This window comes from Piliocolobus tephrosceles, chromosome 17 (genome assembly GCF_002776525.5).
Source record: "Piliocolobus tephrosceles isolate RC106 chromosome 17, ASM277652v3, whole genome shotgun sequence".
In the NCBI taxonomy this organism is placed as follows: Eukaryota; Metazoa; Chordata; class Mammalia; order Primates; family Cercopithecidae; genus Piliocolobus; species Piliocolobus tephrosceles.
Window position 1 is genome coordinate 38,062,419 of NC_045450.1, and position 27,925 is coordinate 38,090,343.

General features: G+C 38.4%; 2 protein-coding genes and 1 pseudogene across 16 annotated transcripts in view; 2 read left to right on the top strand and 1 right to left on the bottom strand.

Moving 5' to 3' along the window:
• CHD9 (chromodomain helicase DNA binding protein 9) overlaps positions 1–27,925 on the top strand; it is a 276,890-nt gene that overhangs the window by 242,256 nt on the left and 6,709 nt on the right. For 6 of the 14 annotated variants that reach the window (XM_023209920.1, XM_023209921.1, XM_023209922.2 and 3 more), the window contains 8 exons: positions 3,647–3,849; positions 10,426–11,334; positions 12,925–13,088; positions 14,373–14,645; positions 15,418–15,586; positions 21,209–21,348; positions 21,970–22,191; positions 25,353–25,481. In XM_023209920.1, the coding sequence (XP_023065688.1) occupies positions 3,647–3,849; positions 10,426–11,334; positions 12,925–13,088; positions 14,373–14,645; positions 15,418–15,586; positions 21,209–21,348; positions 21,970–22,191; positions 25,353–25,481 (2,209 nt within the window). Of the gene's footprint in view, positions 1–3,646; positions 3,850–10,425; positions 11,335–12,924; positions 13,089–14,372; positions 14,646–15,417; positions 15,587–21,208; positions 21,349–21,969; positions 22,192–25,352; positions 25,482–26,950; positions 27,090–27,925 lie in introns of all 14 variants that reach the window. The other 8 variants (XM_023209925.1, XM_023209932.2, XM_023209934.2 and 5 more) reach the window with 5 other exon arrangements.
• Positions 3,389–27,925, bottom strand: part of LOC111541248 (golgin subfamily A member 6-like protein 22) — a 73,732-nt gene continuing 49,195 nt past the window's right edge. Inside the window, exons 12-13 of one of the 2 annotated variants that reach the window (XM_023209944.3) lie at positions 13,318–13,404; positions 3,389–5,010 (exon numbers count right to left, since the gene is read on the bottom strand). In XM_023209944.3, coding sequence (XP_023065712.1) covers positions 4,828–5,010; positions 13,318–13,404 — 270 coding nt within the window. In that variant the 3' untranslated portion in view covers positions 3,389–4,827. Of the gene's footprint in view, positions 5,011–12,050; positions 12,751–13,317; positions 13,405–27,925 lie in introns of those variants that run through there. The other variant, XM_026456863.2, reaches the window with a different exon arrangement.
• On the top strand, positions 5,378–6,498 carry LOC111541236 (annotated as a pseudogene).

Consider the following 27,925-nt stretch of genomic DNA (forward strand, 5'->3'; position numbering starts at 1 on the left):
GGGCACAGTGGCTAATGCCTATAATGCCAGCACTTTGGGAGGCCGAGGTGGGAAGATTGCTTGAGCTCAGGAGTTCCAGACCAGCCCCGGCAACAAAGCGAGACCCCCATCTCCAAAAAAAGGCAAACATTAGCCAGGTGTGGTGGCGCATGCCTGTGGTCCCAGCCACTCAGGAGACTAAAGTGGGATTATCACTTGAGCCCAGAAGGTCTGTGCTGCAGTGACATGTGACTGTGCCACTGCATTGCAGCCTATGTGACAGAGCAAGACTGTCTCAAAAAGCAGAAACAAGTGAAGGTGTAGAGCAAACTCATGAATGGAATCATTGGCCGGCCGCCATGGCTCACACCTGTAATCCCAGCACTTTGGGAGGCCGAGGTGGGTGAATCACTTGAGGCCAGGAGTTCGAGACCAGCCTGGCTAACATGGCAAAACCCCATCTCTACTAAAAATACAAAAATTAGCCAGTGTGGTGGTGTGCACCTTTAATCTCAGCTACTTAGGAAGCTGAGGCATGAGAATCACTTGAACCCAGGAGGCAGAGGTTGCAGTGAGCTGATATCACACCACTGAACTCCAACCTGAGTGACAGAGTGAGACCATCTCAAAAAAAAAAAAAAAAGAAAAGAATTATCAGTAGAACAAAAGTTTATGTTAACTAAATTTCATTCTATCGTATTTTACATTTTATATCCAGACTTTTATGAAATATAAAAATGTATGGAAAGCATACATTCCTTTATTCAGAAGACAAATCCTTGGAACTACTGAAGTCAAAGGGAACAAATTGCAAGCGACCTTGTTAAAAAGACAGGCAAACTTCTCTCATTCCACAAGCTTTAACTTCTTGAATAGAGTACGTGGGAAAGAATAGCTATCTTTGGCATAACCTGACTTCCTTGTTACCCGTGTCCTTGGATGTTCTCTGGAAGATATATTGTTCTTTTGATAAATTGTTCATTTGTTGTTTCATTTGTAGCACATTGATCATACTTAAAATTTAGTCTGACACTTAAGATTTTAGCTATCTTAGTCATAATTTTCAGATACTACTGACTCTGTAAATGAACTGTTTTTGGTATCTATTGTTGCATAACAAACTACCCCAAAACACAGTGCTTTAAAACAGCATTAATTTTTTATTTCTCCCAATTCTGTGAGTTGACCCAGGTGCTGCTGCTGCATTGTATGCTGTTGGCTGGGTTTCTGAGATACCTAGAAGAGCCAAAGAGCCACAGTAGCCTCACTCATATGACTTAACAGTTGGTGCTAGCTGCCAGCTGGGAGCTCAGATCCCAAGAGTGACCATTCCAAGTAGAAAGGCAGAAGCTGCAGATTTCTTATGACCCAGTCTCAGTAGTTACAAAATGTCATTTTTGCCACCCTCTGTTGGTCAGAAAAAGCCATAAGGCCAGCCCAGATTTAGGGAAAAGGGAAATAGATTCTACCTGTTAATGGGAAGAGTGGCAAAGCATTTGTGACCATCTTTAATCTACTACAAATGTTCCCTCCATCTGTTGAATCAGGATTAATCTTCTTAAAATATTAGTTTTATCATAATATTCGATGGCTCCTTATTTAGTATAGGTAAAAAGTGTTAAGTTCTTAAGCCTAAGTTTGAAGGTCTCTTCATTTTTGGTTTTAACATGCATTTCTAACTTTATCCACTTCTTTTCCCTCAGCCAGAGTGCCCTACTTATTCTTGACTTCATACCCTAGCCTATATTGTTTCTGTCACCTGGAACACCCTTTCTACCTGTTTATTTCACACCTAGCCCATCCTTCAGAGCTCAGCATATGGCCCATTTCCTCGAATAATTTTTTTTTTCTTGAGACGGAGTCTCCCTCCGTCACCCAGGCTGGAGTAAAGTGGCACAATCATGGCTCACTGCAGCCTCTACCTCCGGGGTTAAAGCGATTCTCCTGCCTCAGCCTCCAGAGTGGCTGAGACTACAGGTGTGCATCACTATACCTCACTAATTTTTGTATATTTAGTAGAGACTGGGTTTCACCATGTTGGCCAGGCTTGTCTTGAACTCCTGACCTCAAGTGGTCCGTCTGCCTCAGCCTCCCAAAGTGCTGGGATTACAGGCATGAGCCACTGCACCCGGCCTCTTCTATTAATTTTTTTAACCAGTCTAGCTCACAGTATTCTATTTTTTGTACTCACATAGCAACTCATCTAAGTAAACTTCTTGTTTGTCACAATAATATTAAGATATTGTAATGAAATTCATCTTTTCCTTTCTATGTCTTTCTCAATTGTATCTTCTTGGGAGTGGGCGCTCTGTCATATTTTTTGTCCTGTGTAGTCTTTCATTAATCGTTTTTCCCATTTTTATTCTTGCTACGCAGATTGAATGACTTGGGTTTCCCAAGCTAACTATTTTTACATCATAATTACATTAATCTTCTTAATGTATCACTATGATAAAAATGGCCCATTCACATTTTTCAAAGGTTTTTCCAATATGTTTTTTCTCATTTACACAACAGTCCTGAGTTAAGCAAGGACAGGGTTCTACACATGCACTGAGGTTTGCAGATCTATGGTGCATGATGATGATATTACCATTTCAAAGCATCAGGAGCTTTTCAACTGAAAGAGATTACTTTTACCCAGGCATTTAGGGCATTTCATAATCTGACCCAAACCCTATCTGGCATTGTCCCCAACATAAGCTATATCCTTGTCAATCTGGAACACTCATCCTTCCCCTACAATATGGGGCACTCCCTCTTTGCTTTCTCTGTGCTTTCTTCCTAGCTTTCCCTAACCGTAGCCTTGTCCCATCTGAAATGCCTCTTACTCTGTGTTGCCTTTCTTGATTGTCAAGTCTGAACTAATCCTTCTATCTTCTGTGTTCTCCTGAAAATTTTGGTTTCTTTAACATACAAATATAAGCCATTACCTTATACTATAAATGTGTTTGATTTTATCTTTTTCCTGAAGGGCAGGATCATCTTATATGATTTTGTATCCTGTGCTTATTTTCTCACATAGTAAAAATGCAAAACACTATTATTGTCTGAAGGAATAGTGTATACTTTTAAAAGTATGTTGGGGACACATGTAATCAGGACCTCCTGAGGCTGTGTTACAGGCACACATCCTTAACTATTAAAAGTGATTTTTTTTTTTCTTTTTTTTTGGAGACAGAGTCTCGCTCTGTCGCCCAGGGTGGAGTGCAGTGGCGTAATCTCAGCTCACTGCAAGCTCCGCCTCCTGGGTTCACGCCATTCTCCTGCCTCAGCCTCCCAAGTAGCTGGGACTACAGGCGCCCGCCACCATGCCCAGCTAATTTTATTTTTGTATTTTTAGTAGAGACGAGGTTTCACCGTGTTAGCCAGGATGGTCTCAATCTCCTGACCTCGTGATCTGCCCGCCTCAGCCTCCCAAAGTGCTGGGATTACAAGCGTGAGCCACTACACTCGGCCCATTAAAAGTAAATTTTTTTAAAAAAGTATGGTTGGATAGATGAGTTAACTAGCATTTTAAAATGTTTTACAAGGCAGCAATCTTGTATTTAATCCTATAGTGTTAAGTACTTGAAATGTTTTAAGTTTGTATTATAGTAATTATATTTAGTATTAATATTAATTTTAGTGACCAGTGTGGTTTTTGTTTTAATCTGACTCAAAACAGATGGACAAGAAGAGAAGAAGCTGACTTTTATAGGGTTGTATCTACATTTGGAGTCGTTTTTGACCCTGACAGAGGCCATTTTGATTGGACAAAATTTAGAGCTATGGCTAGGCTACATAAGAAAACTGATGATAGTTTGGAAAAATATTTGTATGCATTCATGTCTATGTGTCGGAGGGTTTGTCGTCTTCCTTCCAAAGAAGGTATGTATAAAATTTCTTTTTTTTCCTTGTTTCAGTCAAAGAAGCAAAAATCACTAAAATTCAGAAATTTCCAATTTGTCTCTTATGTGAAATTTCAATACTCTCTAATTCAACTTGTCAGTAATTTGTTAGAATTGTAAATAAACTAGCTTAAAGATCCTCTGTTCTTTAATCCTGCTATTAAAATGAGATCTAAAGAAAATAAAGGTATACACGGAGTTTTAAGAAAATAGGTAGAGTTTAGTGATAGATTTATGATTAGGAGGTGGTGGAAGATAAAGGATTGCTTTTGTTAAACAGAACTAACCTATATTTTCAGTCCATCTTAGAGGAATTGCACTAGAGGGTTTATTTACCTGAATAATTTTGCAAGGAATGAAGCCCCCACTCAAGACATTTTAAAGAATTTTCTAGAAAAGATCTCCCAGGGCCATCTTCACAGAAGACTACTAAGCAGAGGTGTTGATGCAACTCAACTAAAGAATTGTTCTGGGATGCATTTCATTGTCTTCAAAGCCCAGAGACATAGCTCATCCTGTCAACTTGAGTTCTTCTCAGTAATGCTATGTCATGAACAGTTGTCTCCATTCGTTGTTGTGTATGATTTCTGACTGCTAAACCCAATAGCCTGCTATTCCTGTTTTATAGTAAATAGATTTCCTTACTTGTTTTAAATGTATTTCCTAACAGATTTTTTTGTCAGTTCACTGAATGGAGTAGCCAATCACTTGATTACTAGGTAATTCAGAGTAGATTTCAGTCTGTTTTCAGGTCTACTGGAAAACCATAAATGAGTTTAAAATGACAGATAAAACAAAATATTGTGTCATTTATAGTTGGCAAGAGGCCCTCATTTTTTAAAAATTTTCTTAATTCCCATCAGTGATATAGTGATATGAATATATTCATCACTTTTGATTCTAGTTTTAAAAGGGAAAGGGCTAATTACTAAATAATCTTTGAAAATGTAGGGCTTCCTCAGAAATGTGAGTAAGGACATTTGAGGCAGGGGCATGAGGCGGTGGTGACCAGGTTCAGGCCAGGACCCCACTCCTTCCAGTGGCACCATGGGGAAGGCCGTGGGCAACCTAAAGCAGGCACTGCGCTGCGTGGCCAAGTCGCAGACAGTCCACATGGAGGTGCATCAGCACAGAGGCAGCACTGCAAAAAAGAAAAAAAAAAAAAGACATAAAGCTGAGTGTTAGAAAGATACTCGCCAGGCTGGGCACAATGGCTCACGCCTGTAATCCTAGCACTTTGGAAGGCCAAGTAGGAGGATCACTTGAGCCCAGAAGTTTGAGACAAGCCAGGGCAACATAAGGAGACCCCGTCTGTACAAAAAAAAAAAAAAAATAGCCACATGTAGTGATGCATGACTGTGGTCCCGGCTACTTGAGAGGCTAAGGCAGGATCCAGGACCTGGACCCAGGACCTAGGACTAGGACCCAGGAGGTCTAGGCTGCAGTGACCCATGATGACACCACTGCACTTGATCTCGAGCAACATACCTTGTCCCTAAAATAAATAAACAGAAAGTTTACTCACCAAACATAATACTGTGTTTGGTGATTACACGTGGACTGTTTGATGAACCCTTTCTGACCAGGAATATGCAGGATTCTATTGTTGACACAGAATTAAAGGTTAAAGACCCATAGCTCATTGATTTGAGTGCATGCACTATTGCACTTCACATCTTCCAGCAGAATGAAGATGGCCCTAGCAGTGAAAATTTGGAGGAAGAGACAGAAGATATAATTGTGGCAAATCACGGGGTTCTGCCTGCAGCCAAATCCCATGGACTTTGGAACAGCCTAGTGTCTGATGTGGAAGTCAAATCACACCTTGATTATGTGATTACAACCTTACCATTTTCAGACAAGAATGTCAACAGCAGCCTCAGCACCTGGAACCAGGTGGTGCTGCTGCAGGGTCCTCCAGGAACTGGAAAAACATTCCTATGTAAAGCATTAGCCCAGAAGTTGACTATTAAACTTTCAAGCAGGTATTGGTATGGCCAATTAATTGAAATAAATAGCCCTAGCCTCTTTTCTAAGCAGTTTTCCAAAAGTGACAAGCTGATAACTAAGATGTTCCAGAAGATTTAGGATTTGATTGATTATAAAGATGCTGTGGCATTTTCACTGATTGATGAGATAGAAAGTCTCACAGTAAGCCATCAGGCGCCATTGGCATGGTCAACGCTGTCTTGACCCAAATTAAATTAAAAGGCATTTTAATGTAGTGATTCCAACTACTTCCCAACATCACCGTGAAGATTGACATGGCTTTTGTGGACAGGTCTGCTATCAAGCAGTGTGTTGGTCTGCGCTCTGCAGCAGCCATCTTCAAAATTTACCTTTTTTGTTTGGAAGAACTTGTCAAGTGACAAGTCATATACCCTCCTCAGCAGCTTTTAACCCTCCAAAAGCTGGAGATGATTGGCTTCATTGAAAACAATGTGTCAAAATTGAGCTTCCTTTTGAGTGACATTTCAAAGAAGATCGAAGGCCTCCATGGCCAATTCCTGAGGAAACTCCTTTTTCTGGCTCATACACTGTATGTCCAGGCTACACCAGGCTTTCTCTCTGGCCGTGGACAAGCAGTTTGAAGAGACGAAAGAAGCTTTCAGCTTACATTTGGTCCTGAGCTTCCCATTCTATAGCTTTTTAGTGGAGAGCACACAAATAGTAAGTAATACCAGTTGCCTCACAACAGCCACCACTCTGGAAATCCTCTCTGTAAAAATTTGCTTAGATCTGTCTACAAGCCAGAAACCTACAACACCAACCTTTGTTATAAGTATTATATTTACTTTAGTTTAAAATGCATTAGAAGACAAACAGCTTGTCATTTTAACTGTTTTTAAAAGATAAATTCAAATGTTTAAAAGATAATTCAAATGTTAATTTGAATGTCTCTTTTGTTAAGAATTGTCTCAGTGTGGCCAGCGCAGTGACTCACGCCTGTAATCCCAACACTTTGGGAGGTCGAGGTGGGTGGATCACTTTAGGTCAGGAGGTCGAGACCATCCTGGCCAATATGGTGAAACCCCGTCTCTACTAAAGATACAAAAAATTAGCTGGGTATAGTGGCACGCACCTGTAATCCCAGCTACTCGGGAGGCTGAGGCAGGAGAATTGCTTGAACCTGGGAGGTGGAGATTGCAGTGAGCTGAGATCACGTCATTGCACTCCAGCCTGGGTGACAGAGTGAGACTCCGTCTCAAAAAAAAAAAAAAAGAATTATCTAAGTGTGTTTATTTCCATCCTGCCTCCAACTGATGGATGCAAAATGCTACACAAGTTTGTTTTTTTAAAAAAAGGAAGATTAACATAGGTATTATAGAAGAAGGAGAACTGTATCACCCTAAATAAGCATGTAATCATAGCATTAAAAAATGAACATATCATTCAAGCTAGAAGGTGGCAATGGCTTTATGATGTCAGCTTGATTAATGCAAAAATGGCTTGGAGACTTTTTAATGGATAAGAAAAACCTATTTCTATGTTAATAGAAATTGAGAGAAAATTCTAGGTAACTGTTCTTTTATAATAATCAAACATGGTCCCATTTGCAGGAAGAGTGCAGACCTGCAGTGTTCAAGTGAGATATGTGCTGGATATCCCTCATAAACCAGTGCAGGCACACATGCGTTGCTTGGATATTCCCATTGTTTTGTTGGTTCAGTAACATTATTCACATCTCAGGCCGGACATGGTGGCTTATGCCTGTAATCCCCACATTTTGGGAGGTCAAGGCTGGTGGGGCAACATGGTGAAACCCTGTCTATACTAAAAATACAAAAATTAGCCGGGCATGGTGGCGAGCACCCGTAATCCCAGCTGTTCGGGAGGCCAAGGCACGAGAATCGCTTGAGCCCAGAAGGCGGAGGTTGCAGTGAGCCAAGATCGCACCATTGCACTCCAGCATGGGCGATAGAGCAAGCCTTCTCAAAAAAAGAAAAAAATAAAACAAAACATTATTCACATCTCAAATGATGATTCATGTTAATATAAGATAAATGGGACAATAATTGGTCTATGTTAAATAATATTAGTTTTGCTTTTATGTCATGTTAAAATAAATTTCAGTTGCTTCTCTTAGCCTTTTGGCTAAGATCAAATGTAAAATTGATTTCATATTAATGCTTTGTTAAAAAAATGTGAGTGAGGTTGAGGTTCTACTTAGAGCATTTCTCAAATTTCCTCACTTTACAGTGTCCTTAATGTCTCAGTAATTTTTTTCACAGCACTCAAGGCTAGAAGAATTACCTAACATTTCTGTCTAATGAATAATTAGGTCTGACAAGTCAATAAGTATTTATGTCCTCACAATCCAGTAATTATTTAAAAACACACTGAAATAAAAAATAATACTTCTTTCTTTCTTAAGTAGCCATAATTACTAATCAAATGTGTGCACTGGTTGGGCACTGTATAACTTTTCAAATCTTAGAAGTAGACTGTGTACTTCCCACCTCGTTTCCTGCTCCATGTTGATTTTTGCATGGTCCTTGATTTTTTTTCAAATTTTTTTGTTTTGAACTACTTTTAAAATTACAGAAGAGTGCAAAAAATGTACAAGGAGTTTCCATCTATCTCTCACCCTTCCTCTCTCTCTCTCTCTCTCTCCCTTTTTTTTTTTGAGACGGAGTCTCGCTCTGTCACCTAGGCTGGAGTGCAGTGGCGTGATCTCGGCTCACTGCAAGCTCCACCCCGGGTTCACGCCATTCTCCTGCGTTAGCCTCCTGAGTAGCTGGGACTACAGGTGCCCGCCACCACGCCCGGCTAATTTTTTGTATTTTTTTAGTAGAGACGATGTTTCACTATGTTAGCCAGGATGCTCTCCATCACCTGACCTCGTGATCTGCCCGCCTCAGCCTCCCAAAGTGCTGGGATTACAGGTGTGAGCCACTGTGCCCGGCCCTTCCTCTCTTAATGTTAACATTTTACCAGAGTAATTATAGTATAATTATCAAAAGAGGAAATTAACATTAATGCCATTAATTAAACTACTTATTTTAGTTTTACCAATTTTTCAACTAATGTCCTTTTTTGTTCCAAGATCCTACAGTGTATTTGCTTTTTCTTTCTTGTTAGCTTCCTGCAGTCTGTAACAGGTTCTCAGGTATTCCTTATCTTTAATGACTTTGATACCTTTGAAAAGTGTTGATCAGTTATTTAGCTGTGTATCCCTCAATTTGAGCTTGTCTAATGTTTTTACATGAGTGGATTGAGGTCATGCATTTTTGGCAAGAGTGCCACAGAAATGATGTGTTCTCAGAATGTAATATCAAGGGATTGGTGATGTCAGTATGTCTTATTACTGATGATGTGGACTTTAATTGTGTGGTTAAGGTAGTTTATGCCACATTTGGCCAGCGTAAAAATACTGTAATTAACAAATATCTTAAGCTTCACAAATCTTGTTTCTTCTGAAACTTTCACCCATTGATTTTTAGTATGTCTACAGCAGTTTTTTCTGTGGAATTCTGCTGTAAGAAAGGATGTTTCCTTCTCTCTCGTCTGTTTAATAATCAGTTATTTATTCATATCAGTATGGATTCATGGATACTTATTCTATAGGTTACAATCCAGTATTGTCTTTATTTATTGCTCAGATTGTTCCGTATTTGGCATTAGGAGCTGCTTATGTTGGTCCCTGCATTATTTCAGCAAGCCTGTATTTCTTGAGTACTTCCCAAGTGTCAGTAACCCACTTTTGCAAAGGCATAACCTTATCAAAGGGGAGGTAGCATGAGCTCATGTTGAAACTGAACTATCTCAAGCTAGTAATTTGTGCAGTGTTTGAAAGATGTGGCTGTGTTTCCCTAGAAATTTGAGAAAGCCCTTGTTGCCCCTGTGAGTTCATTCTAATGTCCTGTTCCCTTTTACAGTTTGAGATATGCCAGCTTACATTTGTTTATGGAGTATCACTTAACACAAGCTTGTCCAGCCCATGGCCCAGGACAGCTTTGAATGCGGCCCAACACAAATTCGTAAACTTTCTTAAAATATCATGAGGTCGTGTTTTTTGTTTGTTTTTTTTTTTTTTTTTGCAATTTTTTTAAGCTCATCAGCTACCATTAGTGTTAGTGTATTTTATATGTGGCCCAATACAATTCTTCTTACAATGCAGCCCAGGGAAGCCAAAAGATTGGACAACCCTGAACAGTTCTAATTTATATTTATAAGTGAGTTTGAGCAAGTGTTTGTGTCTTTAAGACAAGTGTTATTAAATGCATAGGTCATAGGGAATTTCTTAAAAGAAAATTCCCAGTTCTATTAATTTACTTCCAAAATAATCTTATGTTTTACATTAACATCCAGTGTTTTATGTTACATGATTTTTAGTACTTATTTTTAAAACTTTCTCCTCACTGGAATTTCAGAATTTCAAAATCCTCACTGAATTTCTCCTCACTGAAAAGAAATTCTAGGAACTATACAGTGATATTACATGGAGGCACATTTTAGAAATGGTATTATTATAAATATATAAAGATGTGTTTATAATGATTTATTTATAGAGGATTTTTGAGATTAATATTTTTGTCCTTGTTTCAATATGTAGAATTGGTGGATCCAAATATTTTTATCCAGCCCATCACAGAAGAACGTGCTTCTAGGACTTTGTATCGCATTGAACTTCTAAGGAAAGTACGAGAACAGGCCCTTCGACATCCACAGTTGTTTGAACGCTTAAAGCTTTGTCATCCAAATCCAGATTTACCAGTCTGGTGGGAATGTGGCCCTCATGATAGGGATTTGCTTATTGGTGCTGCCAAACACGGGGTGAGCCGAACAGACTATCACATTCTTCGTGATCCTGAACTCTCATTTATGGCAGCTCAGAGGAACTACAGTCAAAGTAAGATAGCTCATTCAAGGACTTCTACCCCACTTTTACAGCAATATCAAGTAGCACTTTCTGCTTCTCCTCTTACCTCTCTACCTAGGCTCCTAGATGCTAAAGGTATTATTCTAGAGGAGATGAAAGTTAAAAGTGAAAACCTTAAAGAGGAGCCTCAGTCTTCTGAAGAAGAATCTATGTCTTCTGTGGAAACCAGGACACTAATAAAATCTGAGCCTGTAAGTCCAAAGAATGGTGTTTTACCACAGGCTACTGGAGACCAGAAATCTGGTGGAAAAAGTGAAACAGACAGACGCATGGTTGCAGCCAGAACGGAACCCCTAACTCCAAACCCAGCTTCTAAGAAACCAAGAGTCCACAAAAGAGGATCGGAATCCAGCTCTGATTCTGACTCAGATTCTGAGAGATCATCCTGTTCTTCCAGATCATCTTCTTCCTCATCGTCCTCCTCTTCTTGCTCTCACTCTCGATCAGGCTCTAGTTCTTCTTCATCTTCATCTTGTTCTTCAGCATCTTCTTCATCTTCCTCCTCTACCTCTTCCTCCTCCTCCTCCTCTTCATCTTCATCAGAAGAAAGTGACAGTGATGAAGAGGAAGCCCAAAAACGAGGTACTATGCATAAAATAATTCTACATTTTTAGGATAACTTTTCTTCTTTTTTTTTTTTTTTTTTGGAGACAGTTTTGCTCTTGTTGCCCAGGCTGGAGTGCAATGGTGCAATCTCAGCTCACTTCAACCTCTACCTCCTGGGTTCACGCGACTCTCCTGCCTCAGCCTCCCAAGTAGCTGGGATTACAGGCCTGTGCCACCATGCCTGGCTAATTTTGTATTTTTAGTAGAGATTGGGTTTCTCCATGTTGGTCAGGCTGATCTCAAACTCCTGACCTCAAGTGATATGCCCACCTCAGCCTCCCAAAGTGCTGGGATTATAGGCATGATCCACCAGGCCCGGCCTAATATAACTTTTCAAGTGAAAATGAAAAGAATTGGCTTCAGGTAACTTAAGGATGTTTAAAATTATTTGCTTAAGGTGTTTTTTTTGTTTCTTTGTTTTGAAACGGAGTCTTGCTCTGTCGCCTAGGCTGGAGTGCAGTGGCATGATCTCAGCTCACTGCAACCTCCACCTCCTGGCTTCAAGCAATTCTCCTGCCTCAGCTTCCTGAGTAGCTAGGATTACAGGCACCCACCACCATGTCCAGCTAATTTTTGTATTTTTGTAGAGACATTCACCATGTTGGCCAGGCCAGTCTTGGACTTTTGACCTTAGGCGATCCGCCTGCCTTAGCCTCCCAAAATGCTGGGATTACAGGCGTAAGCCACTGCGCCTGGCCTGTTTGCTTAAGTTTTATATATACAAATTTTCTTAGGAAAGCACTATTGAGAAGAAAACTAGAGTTACTGATACAAATTCCCTATTCAATATTCAAGGCATTGCAAAGTAATCAAGCAATTTAATTAGAAATTTCATACAATAGTTTTATTTCTTTGTGATTGTCTTAAATTAAATATTATATTTTTCCCAGGAACAAGTTGATTAGTGAACAAGTAAAAGATAATATTATATAGCAGTCACCAAGAGTCTCAGACCAATGAGAATATCATAAGCCATTTGTCAGCCATGACAAATGCTTGTCAGCAGAACAATGTTTGGTGGTCCCCTTCTGCAGAAGCCGTTGCAGCAGTCCACCAGTTCAGGGACAAGAAAATGAGCCCAATTAAACATGAGCAGGAGCTGGGGTCTCTTATAACAACTCCGTAGGCATAACTTTCAGGGTTGCCGCAAGGAACATGCCCAGTTCTAAGAGTTACAGGAGTCACCTCATCAAGAGAATTATGGTATCCTCATCAGGTATTTATAGTTCTGCCAATCCAGATGAAGTCTACCAATCAGGAGTTGTTTTCAAAATAATGAGTAATGAAGTCAGGCGTAGTGCACACCTGTAATCCGAGCTACTTGAGAGGCTGAGGCAGGAGTATTGCTTGAGTCTAGGAGTTCTGTCCAGGCTGTGCGACACAAGACCCTATCTAATAATGATAGGTACTTTTTTAATATTCTAGGTGATTTTCTTCCCTTTTTTTATCATTTGTTTTTACTTCTAACATTTTCATTTTCAGATGTTTCTGAATAATTATGTAAGATATTTCTATATAAAACTATTTTATGTAGTCTTTAAAAAATATGATTATAATTGTTCTTAGCAGAAAGTACTACTCACTTGAAAGCCTATGATGAAGAAAGCGTCGCATCACTGAGCACTACGCAGGATGAGACTCAGGATAGTTTTCAGATGAACAATGGGACACCAGAGTCTGCTTACATCTTACAAGGTGGATATATGCTGGCAGCCTCATATTGGCCAAAGGTAAAGAAATAATTTCTTATTGGGATAGGTCATTTCTTAGTATTTTTCTATATTGCTTCAATGGTAGATATTCTTACTATGTGGAAAAATAGGTCAGTGTAAAATGTAGGATAACATTTTGGTGTTAGCTTCAAAAGTATAAATTACTACTATCAAGTAAATAGTTCTGCTTTAATGTATATGCTTCTCAACATAACTTTAGAATATTTAGAAGATAATGAATCCTTACTTTCAAGTTAATCTTAAAGTGCTTCTTTATGAAATAGGTGCTTTTGACTGAGTCTCCTTGAAGAACTTTACTGTTGCCAGTTGTGACCTAGAAAGAAAAGTTCATTTAAATACATGTACATTCAGTGGAAGAAGAAAGATTGGATTAATAAAATTTTTCTTCCTTTTTTTTTCTTTTTGAGTCTCGCTCTGTCACCCAAGCTGGCTTACAGTGGCACGATCTTGGCTCACTGCAACCTCCACCTCCCAGGTTCATGCAATTCTCCTGCCTCAGCCTCCCAAGTAGCTGAGATTACAGGCATCCACCACCCTGCCTGGCTAATTTTTGTATTTTTAGTAGAGACAGGGTTTCACCATGTTGGCCAGGATGGTCTCGAACTCCTGACCTCAAATGATCCGCCCGCCTTGGCCTCCCAAAGTGCTGAGATTACAGGTGTGAGCCAGTGTGCCCGACCAATTTGTCTTCCATTATGTGACTAGACTAGTGCTGGAATACTTAACTTTAAGAATGAGATTGGGAAATGGGAGAATGGAGAGCTTTTCTCGTCTTCTGTTGTTAAGTTGTTTGAACTTTTTATTAGGAGTTTCTATTACTTTTTAATTATAACAACAAAAATAAAACTATCTTTGTGGTATAATTTTTTGTCTGTCTGTCTGTTTTTGAGACACGGTCTCACTCTGTCACCCAGGCTGGAGTATAGTGGCACAATTTTTTAATTTTTTGCAGAGACGGGGTTTTGCTTTGCTGCCCAGGCTGGTCTCAGTCTCCTGGCTTCAAGCAGTCCTCCCACCTTGGCCTCCCAAAGTGCTGGGATTACAGACAGGTGTGAGCCACCACGCCTGCTTATGGTATAATATTTTTGAACTTCACCAAAGGGAATCTTCACTCAAATAACTTGTTGCAGAATTGTAATATATATATGTGAGAATATGTATGCATAGCACATACACATATATTGAACTGGGGTTAAATGCATAAAGACTCTTGAGCTATTTGATCTCCAAAATTCTGATCTAATTATTAAAATTATACTTTGATGTTGCATGCTTTTCTAGGATCGTGTGATGATCAATAGGTTGGACAGTATTTGTCAAACAGTTCTGAAAGGAAAGTGGCCTTCAGCTAGAAGAAATTACGATGCTAACACAGTGGCTTCTTTCTATACCACAAAACTGCTGGACAGCCCTGGAGCAGCTACAGAATACAGCGAGCCCAGTGTACCCACTCCCCCAGGTGCCGGTATTAAAGAAGAACATGATCAGTCAACACAGATGTCAAAGGTGAAGAAGCATGTACGAGAAAAGGAGTTTACAGTGAAAATCAAAGACGTATGTGTATTTTTATTGCCCTAGGGCCTGATTGCGATTGCGGTGTGCAGCATGCTTTTCCTGCAAATGGCTGCCTGCTCTTACTCTTCCTTCCTTCACATACCTGTTTCTTGGTATTTGGATTATTTTCTTTATGATATCTAGGTTATTAAACTTGAATGTTCTACTAGAGGGATTGTCATTAAATAATGCTTTTCTCCTTATGCTTCTGAAAATAGTTCTAATCAAAATGCTTTCTTAAACAGTGTGACAATTTCTAATTGTTTCGGTTCTTTTATATAGTATTTAAATGGTATGTCAGTGTACTTTCTGTTTTAAACATTTAGCATGCCCTGTTAATCAGTAATGTTTCATTTTTTAATGATTTTTGAAGCTTAACTTACTACCTACTGTCTAAAACATAGGTAATGTCCTCCAAAATGTCATATGACTAATGTACATAGAGATGTATGTCTGAAGTTGAAAATGTTACAATGTACTAGTCACATGTAAAACCTTGTTTTGCTCAGAAAAATGTGTAGAGTACTTGTATTTTTTTCATTCAAGATAGAAAATTTGGTGTTATTATAGAAATTGATTTAAAATGTTTTTATTTGATTTATGAATGAGAAATGAACTTCTTTGATGTTTCAGGATTTTTACTTCCTTTTTTTTCCTCAGTAAAAAATTGTTTTCTTCAGTAAAAAAAAAAAAAAAAATTCCTCTTAATATCCTGCAGTAAGTTTTTTTTTTTAAACAGTTTTCTGTCTTAATAATGGTATTTATTTAACAGGAAGGTGGTTTGAAGTTGACATTTCAGAAGCAAGGGCTTGCTCAGAAAAGACCATTTGATGGTGAAGATGGTGCTCTGGGGCAGCAGCAGTACCTCACTCGGCTTCGAGAGCTTCAAAATGCATCAGAGACCAGCCTCGTCAATTTCCCAAAATCCATACCAGTATCAGGTGAATATGCAAGTAATAATTGTCTTATTATGAAATATTTTCTGTCATGTCCAAATCTTTTATAGATGCTTGTAACAAAAATTTATTTTTCCTTTGTTGCTGCCTCTTAAGCCTATAAAGTAATCAATATAATTTTAAATCTTAATAAATATTTTTTGGAAGTTTTAACTGACATTTTAAAGCATAAAGGGCAGTTTTCATTTTGGGGCCTTGAGTAGTTGGGTGGGACCATCATTTTGTCAAGTTGCTTCATACAAGTAAAAGTTCAAACTGCATTTCAGTATCACAAATTAATGGTGATTGGTAGAAGAAGTTAAAAGAGAAGTTTTAAAAAGACTTTAGAAATTGTACAGTCCAGGCATCTACAGGATACAGGTGTTGTTTATGACTAATCCCTAAAAGGTAATCATTAATCCTCATGGAATACTTATAGAAACAAGATTCCTTAATTAGCCCTTTTTATTGTTGGGCAGCTCAAATTGTCAGAAAATTCCTCTATTTGGAAGTAAATTTTGCCTCCTATAGGATCTTCTTAATTATCGAAGTTCTGTCTTTAAAAGGCAATGCATAATTAACCTAATCCTGTGTCTACATGATAAATTTTAGCATTTTGAAAGCAGTTATCAGATCTCCCCTCCAAACTGTCCTTCTTCTAATCTTTTGGCAATTTGAATCAACAAATATTTATTAAATACCTAATTGATGCCATGTGCTGTGTACTCTGTAGGCATTGAGGAATATATTAGACATTGGTTTTAGTTTTTGTTTTGTTTTGGATTTCTGTAGAGATAGTGTCTCACTATGTTGCCTAGGCTGATCCTGAACTCCTGACCACAAACAATCCTCCCACCTGGCCTCCCAAAGCTCTGAGATTATAGGCATGAGCCACCATGCCCAGCCTGTTTTTTGTTTTATCTTAGTACTTTAATTTATCTGTGTTACTCTAAAAGTGTGATGTCAAGAACTGAGAATGAAAATTTAAAAAAAAAAAATTGAGAGGCTGGGCGCAGTGGCTCACACCTGTAATCCCAGCACTTTGAGAGGCCGAGGCGGGCAGATCACAAGGTCAGGAGATCGAGACCATCCTGGCTAACACGGTGAAACCCCGTCTCTACTAAAACTACAAAATTTAGCTGGGCGTGGTGGCGGGCGCCTGTAGTCCCAGCTTTTAGGGAGGCTGAGGCAGGAGAATGGCGTGAACCTGGGAGGCAGGGCTTGCAGTGAGCCAAGATTGTGCCACTGCACTCCAGCCTGGGTGACAGAGCAAGACTCCATCTTAAAAAAAAAAAAAAATTGAGAATGATACTCAAGATCAACTGAGTCTTAATGTGTGGACCACAACATACTGATCTCCTAAAGTACTAGTTGTCAATTCAAGCAGATGAGTGTCTTGAATTTCCTTTATACCGTCTTTGTGCATAAAGCTAAACACTGTACTTCAGTATTCTAAGTCTAGTTGCCAAGCAATACATGCTGTATTATGAGTGTTGTCCTGAATTGATCACTATTTCCAAATGCTGCTATTACCACTTCTTAAATTATAAATTAGTTTAGCTTCATCAGCATCAGTTTGGTCTCTTGTGGATTCATTAACCATTCAATATAATTTTCCAATTAGTAGACCTTTAGACATGTATGAATTACAGTTCAAATATGAATCAGCAATGCCTCTATTACTGAAGAATAAATCCCCCAAATTATGCTTTACAATTACAGTCACCCAAATTATGCCTTACAGTTAACAATTTTGTTATCAAGGAGCCCTTTTCTTTTTTCCACCAGAAAATGGTAACAAATGGGGAAGATAAGCTATGGGCTCTTTTGCCCAACCTAAGTGGGGCTTAATAATACCACTACTCTTACTGTTTAAAACTCCACTATAAAGTGAGATTGATACTTCCACTGCCTGAACATTTTATTGCTATTGCAGCTGAAGATTGTATAGCCTTTGCCTCTAAGTAATTCTTTGGTAAATAATACTGTTTTTAATAATATCAATAGTAGGAGTCTGGTGTGGTGGCACATGCCTATAATCCCAGAACTTTGGGAGGCCGAGGCAGGTGGATCACCTGAGGGTCAGGAGTTCAAGACCAGCCTAATTGACCTGGTGAAACCCTATCTCTACTATAATACAAAAAAAAAAAAAAAAAGCTAAGCATGGTGGCGCATGCCTGGATTCCCAGCTACTCAGGAGGCTGAGGCAGGAGAACCCCTTGAATCCGGGAGGCGGAGGTTGCAGTGAGCCGAGATTGGGCCATTGCACTCCAGCCTGGGCAACAAGAGCGAAACTCTGTCTCAAAAACAATAATAATAATAATATCAATAGTAATTATGCCAAGCGTGGTGGCTCACACCTGTAATCCCAGGACTTAAGGAGGCTGAGGCAGGAGGATTGCTTGAGTCCAGGAGTTCAAGACCAATCCTGGCAACATAGCAAGACCCATCTCTGAAAAAAATTTAAAAGTTAGCTGGGTATGGTGGTATGCCCCTGTAGTTCCAGCTACTTGGGAAGCTAAGGGGGAAGGATCACGTGATCTCGGGAGGAATAACCTGAGCCATGGTTGTGCCACTGCACTCCTAGGTGACAGAGCAAGACCCTATCTCAAAGAAAAATAATAATAATAATAAAGTAACACGACTTTTGCTGCTATACAAAATATTTAAAACCTCAAGTATTCACCCTAGATACAGTTATTATCTAAGCATTTTATCTCATCCATCTTAATAATTGCAAATATGAAACCTAGATCTTTCTTCCTATGTTACTTTTGGGAAATCTGTTAACATTTTTGAGCCTTACTTTTCCTGTTTGTGAAATGAAGGGTGTGGGGATGAGAGAGATTATATTGTTAGATGGATTAAATAAAATAATATATATATAGTGGCCAATAAAGAGCTTGGCACACAATGGGATGCCAAACAGATGTTAAAATTTGGTACTCATAGGTTTTAGAATTAGATGTTTAACAGATGCTATTATTACAATTCTTCATTTTCCAAAGGCTGTGCCTTTTGTATTCTTGTGTAATTACCCCCTGGAAAGCCTTGAGTAAAGATACCAGATGTAATGTAATTTCATTAATGAAGGAGAGTAAAATAGCATAGATTATAACAAGAAGACAAAACTGAAGAGCTCATTGCAGAAACTACCTGGAATAGTGAATAGAGGATGGCAGAACCAAGCAACCTGGGGTTTTTAATTCTGTCATTTACTGGATATTGTGACATTGAGCAAGTGGGTTAATGTTTCCATCTCATTTATAAAATGAGCTTAATACTCCCTCTCTATTTCTGTTTTGCTTTTGATGATTTGAGATAGCATTTCTAAAGCTTAGTACAGTATCTGGCACTTAAGCATTCAATACAAAGAAGCTATTTTTAAAATAGTGTTATTTGCATCTAAAATAAAGACAACACAGACTTCAAAGTTGAATCTTACATTTGGATTCTGGCTTAAATGAATTGCTAATGTTTATTAAAATCAGCCTCAGAAATAAGTCAGGGTAGTATATAATTAAAATGAGTTAATCAAATAGAATATGTTTGTAAATGTACACTTTGGTAGAAACCAGATGTTTTTTCATAGATTATATTAAGTACTTCTGGTTTTTATATAGTACAGGGATTACACTAAAGGTAAAGTAAAAGAAATGTAAGACACTATCTCCTCCTTTTAGTTGATTAGTAGACAAGACACGCACATTAAAATATTAGACAATACATTCAATATTTTGCTACATAGAACATTATAGTTAATAAACGCTGGAAAAGAGGAAAGTCATTGCTTTCTGGAAGCTTAGCCAGAGTCCTGTAGAAGAGGTGGGATTGAACAGAATTTAATAAGAGGACAACTAAATAATTGTCTTTCTAGAAAATAGGGTTGTTAGAAGGGGTAAAAGAAGGGCAGGGAATAGCATGAAACAGACTGGATGTCAGGAAAATGGTGTGATTTTGTGATGAGACCTTGCTAGTGTGTAAATTCTTACTGGGACAGATGTGTAGATCAACTCTTGCTTAGGAAAGCTGAATCTTAAGTTATGGAAAGCATCAGAAACAGACCTAGGACAGGGGTCAGAGGTTGAGAATCATGTTGATTCAAAGCAGTTCGTTTGTGTTAGAATAGGAAGACATGAGAAGTATGAAACAGAATGGTACTTACCATATGAACTAAGTACCTTTTTGAAACTGAGATGGGAGGAAGGTTATGACTTCTGCAAAGTTACACAGCTCGCCAGAAGGCAACACCTTATTCAGGAATACACAAGACTTCCTCAATAAATTATCCTTGAATGATTGAAAATGCATTTTTCGTTATAAACATGTAAACTATTTTTAAAAAGCATCTCACCTTTAATAGTACGTCCTTTTAATAAGAGAATTCAAGATTATGTACTCTTTAAGAAAAAGTGTTTTATTCATCTTCGAACCATCATACTGCCTAGTACATAGCTACTTAATAAAATATCTATTAGAAAAATTGATGAATGCACAGAACTGTTTCATTCATACCCCTTACAGACATTTTTGTTGAGTGCCTACTGAAATGAGAGAAGTCAGTTTAATTTGGTGACTAAAAAGTTACTTATATCTTAAAGAAAATACCTTAAGTAGGTTGGGGCAGGAATGGACTATGGGAAATCAAAGAACTATTTACTCATGAAAAAAAGGAGCACAAGAGAGATCAGTCTTTTAAAAGTTTTAACGTTATAAAATAGACAGTGTTTTTTTTTTTCTGAGACAGAGTCTCATTCTGTTGCCCAGGCTGGAGTGCAGTGGCATGATCTCGGCTCACAGCAACCTCCGCCTCCCGGATTCAAGTGATTATTGTGCCTCAGCCTCCCAAGTAGCTTGTATTACAGGTGCCCGCCACCATGCCCAGCTGATTTTTGTATTTTTAGTAGAGACATGGTTTTGCCGTGTTGGCCAAGCTGGTCTTGAACTCCTGACCTCAGGTGATCCACCCACCTCGGTCTTCCAAAGTGCTGGGATTACAGGCGTGAGCCACTATGCCCGGCCAAAAGTTTAACATTTGTTTGTTTGAGTTAGGCCATACTTTTAAGTTTAGAAAAATCTGGCCGGGTACAGTGGCTCACTTGGGAGGCTGAGGCAGAAGAATGGCGTGAACCCGGGAGGCGGAGCTTGCAGTGAGCCGAGATCATGCCACTGCACTCCAGCCTGGGTGACACAGCGAGACTCTGTCTCAAGAAAAAAAAAAAAAGAATGATATAGAAAAAGATATTTGGCACAAAAAGCAGAGACAAATGATTTAAAAAAAAAAGCTTTTGAAATTATAGGAAGTAATGGGTTCAAAGAAAGTGGAAATGTTATCTTAGGAAAATGTTATCCTAGGAAAAAGGCATGCTTCCTTCTCCAAGGAAGGAAGAGAAGATGTGTAAATATTGGGGAAAAAAATAGAGAAGACCGGTCAAAAATTGAAAGAGGGCTAGGTTGTAATTCTTCAGGTTTTTAAAGGAGAGGTGGGGATATTTTTAGTCCAAAAGTGTCTACGTTAAAGATGTATAAAATAAGAACTAACACTTACATATATTTAGGAAAGGGATTACTTGCAATTTGTTTAAGAACTAAATTTGTATCACCATTTTGCATTTTTAATTCAATTAGGTACTTCCATTCAACCAACCCTTGGTGCCAATGGTGTGATATTAGACAACCAGCCTATAGTCAAAAAAAGGCGAGGAAGGAGGAAGAATGTAGAAGGTGTTGACATCTTCTTTTTTAACAGAAGTAAACCACCTAATCATGTAAGTAAAGCAGTACTTGAAAACTGATCCTTGGGTTCAAAATTCAGTCCTAGTAAATATACATATTATTGTTTTGTGAATGTTTTATAGACTATTAATAAGAAAATTAGGGCCGGGCGCGGTGGCTCAAGCCTGTAATCCCAGCACTTTGGGAGGCCAAGACGGGCGGATGACGAGGTCAGGAGATCAAGACCATCCTGGCTAACACGGTGAAACCCCGTCTCTACTAAAAAATACAAAAAATTAGCCGGGCGAGGTGGCAGGCGCCTGTAGTCCCAGCTACTTGGGAGGCTGAGGCAGGAGAATGGCGTGAACCCGGGAGGCGGGGCTTGCAGTGAGCTGAGATCCGGCCACTGCACTCCAGCCTGGGCGACAGAGCGAGACTCCGTCTCAAAAAAAAAAAAAAAAGAAAGAAGGAAAATTATAAGTATGCCATATAGTTTTAGATGATATCTTAGAATCTTAGCACTGTCCAAAAGTGATAAAAATTTTAAGTTTAAAAGATTTAGCAGAATTTTTAGCAACAATTTATTTTTTCTCTTCAAAAATAATTACTTTATTGAATCAGTATTAGAATGACAAAGTATGGAAATAAAGATTCCATTTGGTGTTTTTTTACAGGTTTCTTTAGGCTTAACCTCCTCACAGATCTCCACAGGGATAAATCCAACACTATCCTACACTCAGCCTCAAGGAATTCCTGATACAGAAAGTCCAGTTCCAGTTATTAATCTTAAAGATGGAACAAGACTTGCAGGAGATGATGCACCAAAGAGAAAGGATTTGGAAAAATGGCTTAAGGAGCACCCAGGTTATGTGGAAGATTTGGGAGCTTTTATTCCTGTAGGTGACACCTTAAAACTCTTGTTATATTTTATTGCTATAATTGTTAGATCTATCATGATGAAGCATAAATTCTCATCCACTTATGCTAAATATGTGCTCTGCCTAAGACCTAGGAGAATTAGCAGGAAAAAATAATTACCATCCTTCCCATGATACAATACAATGTTATTTTCCATTTTTCTGTTTTGCATTCAGTGAGTATTTAATAATAAAAATTACTTCCAATATAGAGAACCATGTTAGACCCAGTGAAGGTTGCTAAGGTACAAAACTTCCAATCCTTTCTCGAGCAGTTTATTTTAAAATAATAATGATTATAGTAAACGTGTATTGAAACTTAACTATGTACCTGCAGTTATGCTGACATACTTATGCACACAACATGCATTACCTCATTTAACACAATAACTTGATTATGTGGCATTGTTATAACTGTTTTTTGTTTTTTTGAGAGAGTCTCGCATTGTCACCTAGGCTGGAGTACAGTGACATGATCTCGGCTCACTTCAACCTCTGCCTCCCGGATGCAAGCGATTCTCCCACCTCAGTCTCCCAAGTAGCTGGGACCACATGCCCAGCACACCACCATGCCCAGCTAACTTTTGTATTTTTCATAGAGACATGGTTTCACCATGTCGGCCAGGCTGGTCTCGAACTCCTGGCCTCAAGCAATCCACCTGCCTCAGCCTCCCAAAGTGCTAGGAATAAAGGCACGAACCACTGCACCCAGCCTATAACTGTTTTTTAAATGAAATTAAAACACTAAAGTTTTAAGTAAATTGTCCAAGTCCACTCAGCCAAACAAACTGTTAAATCCGGACTCCAAACTACTCCTCTTAAGCTCTTCTTCAAGCTATGAGTATATCTTCTATGCCTCTCCAGATGCACAGTGAGTTTATGTTAATCAAAGATGAGGCTGGGCATGGTGGCTCATGGCTGTAATCCTAGCACTTTGGGAGGCCGAAATGAGCAAATCACTTGAGTTCAGGAGTTTGAGAACAGCCTGGTCACAGGCCACCACATCATTAATTTTTTCAATTTTTATTTTGTAGAGACAGGCTCTCACTATCTTGCTCAGGCTGGTCTCAAACTCCTGGCTCAAGCGATCCTCCCACCTCAACCTCACAAAGTGTTGAGATTACAGGTGTGAGCCACCACACCTGGCTAAATATTGCAGTTCCAAAAATAATGGGAATCCTGAGTTGAACACTGTAACTTCTTAACATGTTGAAGATAACATTCATCTATTTATTCAATTAACAATTTTTTATTGAGTGATTAGAATGTACTACTTACTATTTTAAAAGATTGAGGATATAGCAGTAAACAATATAAAATCTTTGCCCTTATACCTATACTCTAGACTCTGAAGAATTCCCACACCTTTCTCTTTATCACTGCAAAAGGGCCTTTATTAACTTTTTAACTTTGTATATCCATTCATCATTTTACCTGCAAATATTTTATCATAATATTTTATATTACTTTATTGTAAAGATTTTGAAAACATATTCTTAAGGGCAGCATTTGTTCCTCTAAAGATTATAAGATGTAATTTGTTGGCTTTCCCAAGGAAAAGCATTTTCCTATGTAAAAATCACCTTACATTAATGATTTCTTGGATCTCACACTCTGTTGTAATATTTCTGTAGCTAAATAATTACAACATGGTGGAGAGTATACTATAATAAAGGTATGTATAAAGTCTCATGGGAACAGATGTAAGAAGAATTAACTCTGCCTAGGCAGAGTAGTTTCTGAAGAAAGATAAAGAAAATAGAGCTGATATTCGTCTGGTGGATGAAAAAAGAGTAAGTAGGCATTGACGAGGTTAACACAAGAGGAGGATGTTCTAGGCAATATAGAATTATTAAGAAGATGGCCAGGTGTGGTGGCTCACGCCTGTAATCCTAGCACTTTGCGAGGCCGAGGCGGGCAGATCACCTGAAGTCAGGAGTTCAAGACCAACCTGGCCAACATGGTACCCCATCTCTACTAAAAATACAAAAATCAGCTGGGCATGGTGGCAGGTGCCTGTAGTCCAGCTGCTCAAGAGGCTGAGGCAGGAGAATCTCTTGAACCGGGAGGCAGAGGTTGCCAAGAGCAAAACTCCATCTCAAAAAAAAAAAAAAAAAGAAAAGAGGATATGACTGTAAGGCATATTCATAAAACAGTGATTAGTTTAATATTCCAGAGTATGTGGAGGAGTGAGTAGGGTAATAGTAAATGAACAATGAACAGAAGAGGTGAATTGAATAGGTTTAGGCCATGATGGGACTGGTATGCTAAGCTGAAGAATTTGAGCGTTGGTTTCCCGAAAATATTTTTAATTGGCTGGAAATACCTGCAAACATTAAGCCCTGTTTTGTTAATTGTTATATAGAGAAGTAGCATGGTTTGATGGGATGAGTTTTTATTTTTATTGCTACATATGAGTTATTGGGTTTTTGTTTGTTTTTGTTTTGAGACAGGGCCTCACTTTGTGCCCAGGCTGGAGTGCAGTGGCACATTCATGGGTCACTGAAGCCTTAACCTCCCATGCCCAAGCAGTCCTCCCATCTCAGCCCCTACAAATACTTGGGACTGTAGGCATACACCACCATGGCCAGCTAATTTTTTGATTTTTTGTAGAGACAGGGTCTCACCATATTGCCCAGGCTTAACTTTTTTAACGTATAATTTGAAGAAAAGATTGATGTGATACTTTTTGTTAAAATAATGTTTGGCCAGGCACGGTGGCTCACATCTGTAATCCCAGCACTTTGGGAGTCCAGGACAGGAGGATAGCTTGAGCCCAGGAGTTCAAGATCAGCCTGGGCAACGTGGCAAAACTTTCATCTCTACAAAAAATAAAAAACATTAGCCACGCATGGTGGCACACACCTGTGGTCCTAGCGACTTGAGAGACAGGTGTGAGGATCACTTGAGCCTGGGATGTCAAGGCTGCAGTGAGCTGGGATCACACCACTATTCTCCAGCCTGGGCAACAGAACAAGACCCTGTCTCAAAAAAATAAAATAAATAAAAAGTTTAGATATTTTAAAAATGTAAATAACCAAAAGGTAAATGCTATTAAATTACTTGGATCAGCTCATTTTAATATCTTGAATTGTTTTGCACAAAGACTTTAAAGATATGTCTTTATCTATATATTTTAGAGAATGCAGCTTCATGAGGGAAGGCCCAAACAAAAAAGACACCGTTGCAGAAACCCCAATAAACTAGATGTGAATAGTCTCACTGGAGAAGAACGTGTTCAACTGATTAACAGAAGAAATGCTAGAAAGGTATTTTAATGTTTTTTTCTTAATCTTTTTTATTGATTTCAATATTTAAGAGATCTCCAGAACACTATTTCATTATTCAGTAGTGTTTTCTAATAGACCTGGAAATGAGTTGAGTCTCAGATTCTGAGGGAAGACATGCAGTATAATTTTATGCAGTCTAATTTCAAATCTCACTTCATTAGCTAAGCTATTACATGAAATAAGCAAGTCATTTAACACATCTATGCCTAAGCAGTGCCATTGCATATAGTTTTACACTCATACAAGGGTACTACATCAAAAGCAGTCATTCTCACCAGGGGTAGTTTCACCTCTCAAGGAATATTTGGCAGTGTCTGGAGATATCTTTGGTAACCACAAGGAGAGGATACTACTGGTATCTAGTGGGTAGAAGCCAGAGAAGCTGCTAAACCTCCTACAGTACATAGGATAACCCCCACAATACCAATTCACAATGTCTGTACTGTAAAGTTGAGAAATTCTCATCTAAGAAGACACCATTCACATAGCCGTCATACATTTATTTATTTATCGCTGCAGTTTTCTGTCAGATGACCTTAACATGTCTGTTTCTATCAAAATCAGCATATTGCATAATTTCTGATTGATGAAAACAGAATATCTTAAAGGTACCTTGTAGACTAATGCCACCTTTGTGGCTTATCTTCTTTTACTGAATGATGAATGATAGAGTGGAGATTTTTCAGAAATAGACTTACATAGATTTCTTGTTTTATGTTTGGATTAATATGTTCTCTTTTACCTCACAAAATAAACAATAGAAACTTGTGACACTGTTTTGTATATGTATAGCTTTGACACACTTTTTTAATTCTGATGAGCAAGCAACAAAATAAATAGGAAAGAAAAAATGGCGTCAGTGTAAGAACATCACATTTCTCATTGCGTTATTTTTCTCATACACTAAATTACCTTACATAGGTCTGGTTGTGATTTACTGTCTGTTAAATGCACTCACTGTTAGGATAAAAATACCCAAAAACATTTGAATTTCTCGTAAGAAATATTGGAATTAGAAGAAAACTATTTTAAAATAACAGTTGTTTGAATATTGTTGGGTACACCAACTCTTTAAAGTTAATGTTAATTTTTCCCACAATTTCGTAGAGACAGCGTATTCAGCTTTTGTTAGTATTTTAAAGTATGGCATACATGTCTTAAGGAAAGAACAAGGTGACATTTCAGTAGCATTTTACTTAATTTTGTGCTTGTGTAGATTTTGTTACAAATCCTTCTACTTCATCTTATACCAAAAATTCACATTGCTAAATATTATGAATGAGTTTGTCTTAGCCAATCTTAAGGAAATGAAACAATTTGAATTTTTACTTGTTAGGTTTGATATTAAACATTCTAAATTTTATTTTTAATTGTATAATTTCATGAGAGGTTTGTTCATGTTCCTTAATTTGTAGAGTTCCTAATTGTCTTGAGTCTCTCGGGTACAGGCTTAAGGATTGATGAGTTATTAAGGAAAAGAATCTACCTGCTAAATCCCCATAAACCCCCAAGAGGGCCTCCATTTTCAGTAGAAGCTTAATGAAGGAGATAATAAAAAAGAGAAGACAACAGAATTACAGAGACTAAGTAAATATACTTATTTCCTTAAATGTACTTATTTAAATATATAAATAAATATAAGGAGCTGGGGGTGTGGTGGTACACACCTGTAGTCCCAGCTACTCAGGAAGCTCAGGAGGGATGATTGTTTGAGCCCAGGAGCTCAAGGCTGCAGTGAACTATGATCACGCCACTGCATTCCAGCCTGGGCAACAGAGTGAGACCTTAAAAAAAAGTGAGTGAGTCTCTTTAAAAAAAAAGAAGAAATAAATACCGTATAAGAATACTTATGTCGGGTGCAGTGCTCGGGCCTGTAATGACAGCACTTTGGGAGGCCAAGGTGGGTGGATCCCCTGAGGTCTGGAGTTCAAGACCAGCCTGGTTCAACATGGTGAAACCCCATCTCTACTAAAAATACAAAAATTAGCCAGGCATGGTGGTGAGCACCTATAATCCCAGCTACTCAGGAGGCTGAGGCAGGAGAATTGCTTGAACTTGAAAGGTAGAGGTTGCAGTGAGCCAAGGACGTGCCACTGCACTCCAGCCTGAGTGACAGAGTGAGACGCTGTCTCAAAAAACAAAAAACTACTTGTAGGTAATATAACTGATCATATTAAACCCTGTCTGTACCCTATCAAGATATAGTATTTAGTCATTCAAAGTGGTATAGAAGAAGAAATTATTCAAGAAATGTCTTTAGTCTCTAAAGGGACATTAAATTGGTAGGTAAAAATCATTTCTCCAAATGTAATGTTTTTAATTTAAATTTCAGAATACTATTTTGTCTCAGTGTCATATTACATTTTTTTCCAAATTATTTACTTATGATTGGTTAATTATATCATACTTCATATATGAAAGAT